The sequence below is a fragment of the Chaetodon trifascialis genome, chromosome 23 (genome assembly GCF_039877785.1).
Source record: "Chaetodon trifascialis isolate fChaTrf1 chromosome 23, fChaTrf1.hap1, whole genome shotgun sequence".
NCBI lineage: Eukaryota > Metazoa > Chordata > Actinopteri > Chaetodontiformes > Chaetodontidae > Chaetodon > Chaetodon trifascialis.
The window spans coordinates 3,867,288-3,879,603 of NC_092078.1; the positions used below are offsets into that span (position 1 = coordinate 3,867,288).

The 12,316-nt window shown below is 41.1% G+C and overlaps 1 protein-coding gene across 1 annotated transcript; it reads left to right on the forward strand.

Annotated features, from left to right (window-relative positions):
• Positions 1-863: 863 nt before the first annotated feature.
• On the forward strand, positions 864-7,636 carry rasl11a (RAS-like, family 11, member A). The gene is made up of 8 exons (XM_070993278.1): positions 864-1,479; positions 2,832-2,888; positions 3,041-3,123; positions 4,830-4,870; positions 4,950-5,079; positions 5,321-5,396; positions 6,247-6,323; positions 7,203-7,636. The coding sequence occupies exons 1-8, from the start codon at positions 1,320-1,322 to the stop codon at positions 7,347-7,349; spliced, it is 771 nt and encodes a 256-aa protein (XP_070849379.1). The 5' UTR covers positions 864-1,319; the 3' UTR covers positions 7,350-7,636.
• Positions 7,637-12,316: the final 4,680 nt, after the last annotated feature.

Below are 12,316 nucleotides of genomic sequence, written 5' to 3' on the forward strand. Positions count from 1 at the left end.
TAGGAGAACGAGTAATACATATAATGCGGCGAGTCTCCAGGAGTTGCTGTAAAAATACCTCTGTTCTTGTAGGAGAAGAAAGCTCTGACACTAAAAACAAACACCGCCTGGATTAAGGAATAAAAAAGAGTAGCTAAATCCACCTATTAAAAAACAGCAGAGGGCGACTCTACAGTCTTTAGTAAATTGGTCAATTAACCACAAAAGATGTCTTATTTTTATGTTTTTATTTTATTGGTAATGCTTGTATTTGTACTGAAATTAAATTTTGAATAGATGACTTTTTCTTCACAAGCATTTTTACACTTTGTGGTATTACTACATTTACCTCAGTACAAGTACGCTGTATCCTACATTACTGTGTCTTTCATAATAGCAGCCATTATCAGAGCCCCTGGAATTATCTTCTGCCATTGAAAATACAACTGTTATACACGTAAAGTACGTCTTTAATGCAGATATTAACAGATGATAAAGCTGCATTTTTCTGTCCTGATACCATTTCTCATTGGTAACTTGTCATTACCAAAATCTCTTCTTTACACTGAGTCATTATTTGTTTTAAATGTATAAGCAGGTATGTACATTTAAAGCAAAAAATCAATCAAAATTATTCAATTTTCCTGGCAGTAATGACCTTCCATACTTATTTAGTATGGACCGATGATTTGATTCCTTCTCTCTCCGCTATGTTAAGCTTTAACTGAGGTGTAATAATAATATTTAAATTTTTGTACTGGACGTACAGTCCAATATGACCAATTTGTTTAATAGCTTCAACGTGACAAATCTACATTTCCATGTTTATCAGCGCCAAGAAGCTTAATGATATCTGGGTCAAGGCTGGGAAGAGGAGCCCAATTTAGAGCGGTCTCACGGGAATATCAGAGGGGATGGCTCGAGGTCTGCCCCCCTCCCTCCCTCTGTCTCTGCTCTCTGTCGGCACTCACAAACATCTGGAATCGGTGCGAACCAGAGCACTTCTTTTTGTTGTTATTGATGCGTCTTATCATTAAACCTGCTTGGTGATTAGTTTCTTAAATGATGGCCCTGCAGAAGTTTTCCCGTGGAGGGGAACTCTGATCTGGAATATTTTGGAAATATTTGGAAATTTTGGAACTTTGACGCAAAGGAAAACCTGCTTTTTTTTCTGATTTTAAAGGACCAAGAATAAAGTAGAGGCTGCCTCCGGAGACAGCTCAGCCCTCCGCGCTGCCTCTGCAGGATCATTCAGGGAGTATTGCAGTGTTTCCCCGGGGCGGAGGGGCTTGCTGGGCTGCGTTATTTCAGAGCTGATCCGGGGGCAGAGGGGGAGCTAAATGCGGCTGACTGGCGACCCTGCACCGGGAAACATGAACAGCACCAGCGGGTCTGGCAACTTTCTGCTGGTCCCCATACCGGAGTATCCCCTGCTGGACTGTGTGCCCAACAAGACGGTGAAGATTGTGGTGCTGGGGGCGAGCAACGTCGGGAAAACCGGTATGGATGGATGGAGGGATCATAGGTGCCGTTCACAGGAAGGGAAAATGGGAAAAAGTCAGCTGGATGAGGAAGTTTTCAAACAGAGGAGCTGTAATTCAACAGTGGTAGAGATTAAAATGTGGGAAAGGGAGTTTTGATGCATTCCAGTGTGAGAATAACAGCTGATTAATGCAACTTGTTGTCATAAATATCTTTGTGGTATATTTGTCTAATAGAGGTGGGAAAATATGGAAGGAAAAGAAGTGCAAATGTTTGACGTGAACTACCACTCCTGAACAGCAGGGGGAGACATTTTGCATTTTCTGTGCATCATTTTCAAATAATCTACCTTTTTATGATTTATTTATCTTTGATTATAATTATTCATTATAATCAGTGATGCAGGAAGTATGCAGGTCCTTTACTTGAATCAAAGTAAAATTTACAACTAAAGCTCCTACTATTCTCCTCCTACTACTACTTCTCCTATTATTAACAATGCATTGATGTGTTGGCTGTATTGAAGAATTACTGTGGAGCTAATTCTAAGAATTTTATGTACTTTTGTGTTGTTTAAGTTGCAGCCTTTAACGTATAAGTTAATCATATATTTTTTTGTATGTTAAATCTTGATTATAATGGTAACAAACAGCTATATCTGTAAACGCAGTGGAGTAAAAAGTACAATATTTGCCTTTGGAATGTAATGGAGGAGAAGTGTAGTTTGATGCAAAGTAGGAAAGACATAGCAGAGAGGCAGCGTTTAATGAAAGGTGCAATCAAGTTGCATTATGGGAAACGTAGGATTCAGGGACTGGGAAGAAGGGACTAAAAATCAGGATAACTCAGCGTTTCCTGCTCTGATTTTGACCAGTCTTCTTTTAAACTGTCTCTTGTGAGTCTCTCATCTTTATGAATGTGCAGCACTGAAACGGCGGAGTGGCCCTTTAGTGTGTTATGTATAACGTGTAACGCTCTTACTGAGTTACTGTAAAGCTAACAGGGATCCTAATGGATAAATCAAATGATAGTTGACCCACAAAAGCCAAACCTTGTCCTGAATCCTAAACAACAAGAGTTGGATGAGATAATCATTAACAGTATAAGATGACGCATGATTGCGACATCTGATTTGGAGTATTGGTGAATCATTTTCTTAGTTCAGACTTTGGGCCTGTTTATTTCTCTCATATCTCTGCTATGCAAGTCTTTAAACAAACAGCAGCGCTGGATGCAGGTTTTAGACTTCATGCACACTGTAGCACATGTTACGAGTAAAATATCCAATATTGAGTTTATTTCCTTTGTTATTACACTCTTTAGATTCATTTTCTGTCTCCCTGATTCAGACTTTCCTTGTCTCTGTTCAGCTCTGATTGTCAGGTTTCTAACAAAGAGGTTCATCGGGGATTATGAAGCAAACACTGGTGAGTTTCCCTCTGTCCATCGTAAATAAAATAAGAATCGCTCAGCACAGTGAACAGCGACTGACTGCAAAAGTCTGCTGCAGAGAAAGCCCACCATTGATCCATCCATCCATCCATCCGTCCATCCATCCTGTCTCTTTCGTTCTCCCCAGGAGCGCTCTACTCCAGAAAGGTCACACTGGATGGGGAGGAAGTGTCACTTCAGATCCAGGATACTCCCTGTGTCGCTCTCCAGGTAACATATGGAGGCAGAGAGACAGCAGTCATGTTTCCGTCCCACAGTTTTCAATATGAACACAACATCTGGATGCAAACGGCAACCCTCTACTTGAGTTTTAGCTTTTTTGCTAACTGCTTTTGTGCTAGCACTTCTCAAAGGTCACTCAGCAGTCAAACCGAGCAGCCAAAACGTGCCTTCCTAACAAAATGTGCCCTCAGTGTGTGTTGTTATTTAACTACTGCACAAGGAAGTAATCACAGAGGTAGAAGAGGTTTGCAGGTGAGAGGTCACTGTGTTAGCTTCCTTGTGGGATTAGTAGACTGTTGTGGTTTGATTTATTACGGCCACAGACAGCCTTCACTTTTGGCCTACAGTCCAAGCAAGACAGGAGATGGAATTTGTGCTCAACTATGCCAGAGCAAAACCAACCCCACTGCTAGTTAGTATGCTGATGCTAACATGCTAGATGTAGCTGTGGTCAATGCACAAGTTAGATTTATGTGCTTTTTCTTACTTGTTGCTGGATATTCAGCAAAGGCTAATATTATTTGGGCTAAAACCATTTTTAGTTGGTAGCACACTTACGTTAGCTGCATGTTGCTCCATCTGTGTTTATTCAACCCTCCGCTGTATAAAATGTTCCACAAAAAAAGTAATGGGATGGAGACAATTATGATTCAGGCATCGATGCTCTTGAAATAATTGTGTTACCTTAATTGTGTTACCTTATAACTGATAGGTAGCTTTGCTAACTGACAGTTAGCATCCATCTGCCTGCTAACAGTTAGCAAGTTAGCTTGGAGAGCTATGTAGCTTGTAGTTTGCAGGTTCCCACCTGGCTAGCATGTTAGCAGTTAAACATGTTGTTAAACCAGCGATGCCAAGACTTCTAAGGCGTTTTCTCTATTTAAATGTAGTTTAGTGACATTTTTAATGATTGAGCCAAACATCCATTTTTGTATTTACAGCAGGATTTAATTTGCCTCTCCAAATGATAAACTGTGAAATCATTCAAAAGTCGTCCTATGATGCTTAATGTTCAATCGAAAAGCTGAACTCATTAAAGCCCCCAAAATTCTCACAAAAAGTGCCAATTTTTATCTCAAAGCAGTTTCAGGAATGTATTTGAAGTGATAGGAAGTGACTTTAAGACCATCTCCTCGCCCATGATGAGTATAATGAGCGCAACGTGCCACACGGCTCACCCTGCTCCACGCCGGCGGGCCTGTTTACAGAAGCAGGCCTCAGAAGCTGCTCATTTCCTCCACCGGGGAAGATAACGGAGGGTGAGGAAGTTCCTCCCGGCAGGACGACGGCGCTTCCTGAGATTACACAGAAATAATTGGTGTGCGGTGGCAGAGAGGTTAAAAGCCGCTTCACCAGAGATTTTGAAGTTTTAGACGAACTTCGTCCTCAACTCTTGATTACAGAAAATATCTTTTGCTCGATAATCATGCGGACAAAAGGAGTTGGCCAGTCCTGAGCGGACACCAGGGTGGTCTGGAGGGTTGGAGCTCTGAACCAGCAGGTGTGGGTCAGTAAACAGCCATTTCTCTTGGCAGTGGGCCTTTTCAGTAAAACTACCGCCTGCTCACTCACTTTGACCTGCTCTGGATGATGCATTTGAAAGGACTGTGGACAGTTTTCTGACATTTGACAGACTAAATACTGATGTTAGCTGCAGCCCTAAACGTCCATCTTTTGTCTGTGTATTTCTTCAGGATGATGCTGAGGGCCTGTACTGCCAGGAGCAGATCAACAGGTCGGACTCATTTGCTTGAATATGAATAAAACTAAGGACGTAATATCCTGTAGTAACTGTGCAGTAACTGCTCTTCCAGGTCGATCTACTGGGCCGACGGCTACGTGCTGGTTTTCTCCATCACAGACCACAACAGCTACCGCACCATCCAGCCGCTGTACCAACACGTCAGACGCATTCACCCCTCTGGAAACATACCTGTTATACTGGTCAGTGTGTGTGTAAAACTTCCATTTAAACAACATGTTGGTGATGTGTTCAGTAGAGGTGCTTTAATTCTGCTGTGCAGTTTGCTGTCACATCAACAGCTGCTTCATTTTAACTGTAAAGTTGCTTCAGCGTTTAGCAGCACCAAAGTCTTTCCCTCCGGTTGAGAACAGATAAGAACAGTTACCTACTAACCCTAATCCCTTTAACATAATCTCTCCTATAATCTGTAATCCACTGCAGGTTGGCAATAAGAGCGACCTGCTCAGAGCCCGACAAGTGCCGGCAGACGAGGGCGAGACGTTAGCAGCATCGCTAGGTGGGGCATCCTCCTCCTCTTCCTCTTCTTCTTCTCCTTTTTCTTCTTCTTCTAATGAAAAAGTAGACTAAACTCAAGTTCATTCATTCAATTCAAGTTTAAAAAGAAGCATTTTAGTTATGATTTCTTATTGAGTTTAACACTTAAAAACATCATCAGGTCCGTGCAGGTTTTGGCTTGATCAGGTTTCATGACCCACCAACAGGCTTCAGGCTTTGATTCAGATGTTGCTAAATCCTGATTGGTGCACAGACGTATGTGACATCACTGGTTTCCGCTGCCAGGCAACACAAAACCAGAAATCCCTCATGTGAAACTGTGCAGAAAATTGTTCTCTCATGTACGATCCAATCACTCAAAGCTGAGAAAATGCACTTAAGTGTCTTAAAATTAGCTGTTTTCTTCATGCGGTCTGGTACGACCTGCTCACATCTCGTTTTCCTCATTTCCTCTTTTCTTTTGACCTCTCCTCGGGGTCACTGGTACTTGCTCATTCTTTTACATGTCTTCTGATGTTTTTACATGATACTTTAACTTATTTATCCTCACGTTCCCCTCATTCAACTCATTGAAAAGCTTGATGATGTTTTGTTTTTGTGCAGAAACTCGACCAGAGACCATGCAGCTAGCACGGCAGACCCAATTTTTCCCACAGTAGCCAATTTGTAAATACATCTGGCAGCTGTTTATTCCAGCTCCGAAAGCACCGTCCAATTATGCCCAGTGTGGACACACACATATTTCTGTCTCCCTCCACACTGTGTCCTGCGTGCTGTCTAATGAATGAGGAATGCTGAGTGTTATCTGACAGATAAGAGCAGCCCTGATCTGAGAGTGTCTCTGCTTGCAGGAGGCGTTTACTTTGAGGCCTCGGCCAGAGAGAACCACGAGGGAGTCCACGCCGCCTTCCTGCATCTCTGTCAAGAGGTGGGACTTTCTGTTGTTAATTTATTGGTTTGTTAAGGGTGGGTAAAGCCGTTTTGGCTGTTTCTGTCTGATGAAGGCATTTCATAGAAAGATATCTTGTTCAATCCACCAAACATTCAGGGATTTTCACTTCCTGTGGGAACTCTGATTTCCCACCACTTCCCACTGATGCTCAGAGTCACCAAAAACATACAAAAATACCACATGTTTGTCTTTTTGGACAGAAAAAGTCTGCTCTGTATATTTGCTTTTCCTGTGGAGTAATAAGAGTTTTTGCCCAGAGGCTCATTTCACTCGCATTTTTAGACTATGTGTTTCCTTTTCTGGCTTTCGAAAAAGAGCAAATCTTCAAACCTTATTAGTAGTGACAAACCTTCCCATTTTAGCATCCTTGAGCTCATTGTTTTGGTTTTCTGGCCCTCAACTTAGCTCTCATTAATCCAGTTTCCAATCACTGCAAGCAGCTATTTCAGCAAAAAAAGTCTAATAAATCAACTGTACACTACGTCCCCAGACAAAGTTAGCAGCTAGCTGGTGAACACTGTGCAGCATTTAGCAGCTAAAGAGGCAGATTTTTCCCTCAAGACTTGGTGAAGACCAAAAACGAGCTAAAAGAAGAGTGTCAAACTCATCAACTGTCTGTAAATATGTCTCAAAATGAATGAAAAATGTTTGTTTATAATAGGATAATTTCTCACTCTTGTGTTTATTGCTTGTTCTGCTGCCCCCAAGTGGCCAAAAATCATTAAACGCAGCTTTAAGACTTCTGACACTTGTTCTTCAAGTAGATTTATGTGATTAGTTATAACAAAAAAGAAGCGTATAGTCCCCACAGACTTGGTTTTATTTCAGCGAGTCACTGTGGTCTCTGCCTTCCAGGTGATCCGGGCGTTGGGAGGAGGGAACGGGGAGAAAAGAAGAGGAGGCCTCCACCTGGCCAGGCCCAAATCTCCCAACATGCAGGAGCTGAAAAGGAGGTTCAGACAGGTCCTCTCATCCAAAGTCAAGTCAGCCACAACTCTCTGATCGCGGGATGGGACCAAAAACAACATGCAGCTGTCCGAGCTTCCATGGAAATAAAAAGTCCTTCTTTGATGGAGGGCTGAAGAAACATGGCAAGAGGCCTCGATATGGAAGACTTATTACTTTTAGGTTTGGGAATTCAGGCCGTTAATGGCATGAAAAGGCACGGCTGACCCTTTCTGTAGCGATCAAAGCATTTTGAAGAAAACAAGCAGCCGTCATCTGACAGACGGATAAAGACAATGACTGAACGGAGCTTTCTGGCAGTTAAGCCCTCTGTTTTTTGGATGAAGCTCTGGTCAATACGACCTCTTCCCAGGCTACAACAAGTACAACAGGGATGCTTCTCAAAGTTGACACACAGAGGCTGCTGAAAAAAACAGGAATTTGGCTTTTTTTAGGCTGAAAAATCACTTTCATACATCACAAAAGTGAACACATCAGATTAGTAACAGGATAATTTCAAAAAGCATTTCTATTTTGGTTTTAATTGAGATTTCTTTGTTGTCTTTGCAGCTAACCGAAGCTCCAAAGACTCATTTTGTGAATTTGGTTCACAGTTGTTAATCCAAATGAGACCAATACCAGATTTCAACTTTGCTGAGACCAAATACATGAAGTGTGAGTCTCCGTAATATCTGTTACAGACTTAGAGTCTTATTAAGAAAGTGGTCTGAACCGAAACAGGAAATGACCCCAAAACGCAAGCATTCAAGGCTCTACACTGAGACAAATGCTGACATTTGACAGAAGGAAGTGAAGCCTAGTGTGACAAAACAAAGCAAGGACAAACTGCTGATGTTTATGGAAGACGATGGCTGCCAATAATAAAATGCAATCATTTAATCAAATTGAAATTTTCTATTTTATTGTTACACAATTTTTGACAAAATTAAAATTTAGATTTTGAAATCCATATATAACTACTGCCAAAATAAAATGACAAATAATTTTCAGAAAAGTCCAGAGCACAACCCTCTCACAATGATTATGAAATTGACTGTTCAATGTAATTTTATTTACATTCTCAAAATGCCGGAAAATACGTGGCCTTTAGTTTAAAATGTATGCGGGGAAATGAACAGATGAATCAAGGTTCACACTCGGAGTTAATCATAAATCCAAAATCAAAGTACATGGACATGATAAATATATTTTTAGATACAGCGTGACTTTCACCTCGACCCATCTCGTCTATTGTGAATAAATGTCCATTAATCCACATACACGCTGTACACTGCAGAACTTGCTTACGAATTGTCACATTTTAAAGCTTTCTTCAGTAAGTCATCCAGTGTTAGTTGTCTGTACATCCATCAGTACACTGCAAACAGGAACTGCTAATAGCCAATTTGGGATACTTGGTGCCAATTAACTAAAACTGGAGAGTAAATTGTTATGAAATAATAAAGGTTATTTCCATTTAATTTCATTCAAAAGTGCACAATATATAGCATATTATGAGTCCCAATGTAACATTTGGCCTGAAACTGAAAATTGGGTTTTACATTTACAAAATAATGGCAGTCATAGACTTCCATATTCAGCCCTTTATTCATGCGTTTAACTGCTATGAAGACCAGAGTCCATTAATGCTTTGCAAAAGCTACAGGAGTTGTAGTTAGATTCATCACCAAATGTCTAATCTGCCAAGGTGACAGGCTGCCAAAACTCCATCCAGCACACGACATACTAGCGAATCCACATGACTCTCATTTACAAGCCCCGGTTTGCCTGTAATTGTGACAAAGTAAACTTTTCCACTATAGCTCAGCCCCAAGAATCCAAACTCCAGTTAAATGGCTCGCAGTCTGCAGAGTTTGTCATTTCTATTGTTTTCAAAGGAAGGTTTTAGTGTTCTTGTGGGTTAATGTTGCTTCAGAGGCCTTTTATTCCCAACGAGAAGGAATTTCTGGGTGAGTCGCAGCTTCTTGGCGTCAAGAAACACGGCGGCTGAGCTCAAACGGTCTCAGGAAAGACAACACTGTTAATGACTTAATGGAGCTGATGTAGCTGTAAATTACAGCCCGTGCTCGCTGTAAAGAATTGGGAGTTGGTTCAAGTATGTAAAAGGAAGTTGGGAAGAGTGTTTGTGGTGTTTGTGCTTTCTGCTGTTCTCATGACCTCTCCTCTCCCTGACACACACAAAATTCCCACTGAAGACAAATTCCTCGGCATCTGGAATTTCTTTCTCGGTCACTGAACTGCCTCTCTAACCCTTTTGCACACACACACACACAACACACACACACACACACACACACACACACACACACACACACACACACACACGCACACCCTTAAAAGATTGTCTGCTGACCCCAACTCGTGACCTTTTGCCCTTTGACCTTTAAAAGCAGCAGGGCTCCATCAGAGTCTGGAAAAATGCTGAGATAAAGTCAGTCATCTCGCTCGCTGTGTATTGAGGCAAAAAATCCTCAGATGTCAAGATAAAAATAAATAATGTGTGTGTGTGTGTGTGTGTGTGTGTGTGTGTGTGTGTGTGTGTGTGTGTGTGTGTGTGTGTGTGTGAAAGAGAGAGAGGTTGGGATGATTTTCAGCTACTTCATGTCAAGTTTCCTCTTGTGTTTTCCTTTGAGACCCCAACTCTTCACACACACCGTGTCGCTCTCAAAGACGTCCTTCCTACGTGCCACTGGAACAAGAGTTCTTACGTTCTCAAACCAATAAATGAGGAATTCCTCACGTTTTATGCCTCAGAGTCGACGATCTGTTCTAACGTGGATGTTAATGTGGGTTTGTTTGATAGATGAAGAGTTAATGTGACATTTATGAGGCCAGATTTAGAAAACGGAGCCTCCGCTAAGTGTTCCCTTTTTCGGTTAGGAGAAAGAGAGCCGAAGTGAGCTTTCTGGGTTCGGTTTCAAAAGAAAGTGAAAATAACATTGACACTGTTGTTAAACATGAAGACATGAAGTTAACTCTATCTGTAATATCAGGTGAGCTATGGCAACAAATTTGAGTTAATTTACCTTATTACATTTATAGCTTTCCAAAAATGAACAGAAAGTTCTTGTATACCCGAAAGTTTTCTTTGAAGTTGTGTAGAATTAGAAACTCCTCTGAACCTGTACACTATAATTCTCACTTTTCATCACCATTTCAGTTATTCATCAGGTCGAATTCATGTAACTCAGGCACCATGGACATAAATACAATGCTCAGTGAGAGGTTGTCGTACAAGTAACCCAGAAATGACAGCAAGACTGCAGCTCATTTTGTGACTACTCACCAAACTGTACTTTCAAAACCTGAATGACCAAAACCAGCCTGTAAAAATGTGATAATTTGTGTGAAACTTCTGCAAAACTTTCAAAGCTGGAATTTGATCGCATGTTTACATTTCAAAGTTGAAGTAATCAATGTTCTTTGATATCAGATTAAGTTGGCAGATTGTGCTGCCTGCATGTGAGCAGAGAACTCACAAGAGCATTTAGGGCAGGGGTGGGAGTATTTAGTGAGTTATAAAAATATCCAAATAACTGGATTTCATGGACATGCACACACATGTCAGTAAGTAAAACAATAGCATATGGAAGTTGTTCATTTTTCCAGGTAAGATAAAGCACATGGACTTTCCATAATACGTGTCACCATATGTGAGTCTATACTCCAGTGCTGTTGCTCTCTCTTCTCACGTTGCTCCTTTAAATGGCCTTCATTGACTTTACTGTTGAATTCAAAGCTTTTGGTAGCAGCTGTTGGCACAAATCGCTTGATCAATGTGGAACTGCAGTAAAGAGCTGATAGCACACAGTGTTCATTAGTATCTGCTCCTCTTCATTCAATGTTCCCAAGCTCATTCCGCAGAATATTTTGTGTCCCAAATAGGGAAATTTTCCAACAATGAAGAACTGCCAAGAAGTTGACTTGACTTGTTTAGTCTCAATCTGTTGACTCTGGACATGCACGGACTCCTTCTTTGGTCTTGTTGGCATAATAAAAACATGAATCCTCATTTTGAATCCAATAATGGCGCCTCAAAGATGAAATCCAGCATTTGTTTTTGATTGAAATAGAGTGTTGTGTCATCTGCATAGCTGAGAATTGTTTGCTGTTAATGGCAAAATTCTATGTACTGTACTTGTGGCTTCAGGGCTAGCAGCATTTATCTTCTGCTACTTGAAAGCTGACATGGGCCCCCTGAAAAATGCAACTACACATCACAACAACCACATTCAACAATGTATCTTCATTCTGTCTATACTGAATGACCATTGACTGAATTTGTAGGTTTTGACATTAGAATCTAAGAGTGATGTCAACTCGCTGTGATTCACAGCATGATACTTTCAACTTAAAAGTTTATCTAACAGGCAGCAGAAACAATCTGGATGTAATAACTGTCACAAATAGTTCCCTGCTGAGATATTAATGTATATAACTCAATGCAACAGCTTGCACAAGCAACACACAAACAGTACTTTTGTGCTGCAGACAGTCTGAATCAGCACAAAGTGTTGTGGTTGTATGAACGGTGATGCGTTCACTGACTGGCCTAACTTCTTAAGTGCATTTGAAAGGTGATGCAACCATTTAGCTTGGGGAAAAAAGTGAGTAAACTTCGAATGAACTGAGCAAAATCATTCCAATCAGGAAAGGAATTTGTGATTGAGGAGTGAGGACCATTGTGAGAACCAATGAAAACCAGAGAGCCTTAGCAAAGACTTTATGATGAACGAAACATCTCCAGACTTATGTTAGAGCCACACTGGACTCATATAACAGCTCCGCTGCCAAAGCTCCAGAGGATGTTTTACTGTTCTGAAGAGATGACGTAGTGTGTTCAGGCAGTGAGTTAGGTGGCATGGCATGATGTCACCTGCATACCATCTCTAGACTTGTAAAGTTTTACAACTATTAAACCTTCATGGTTGATTACACAGAGATTAATAACTGACTTTTGCTTCCAGTTCAGGGGTTTCTGTAAACAGTGATTCAGGCGTCTC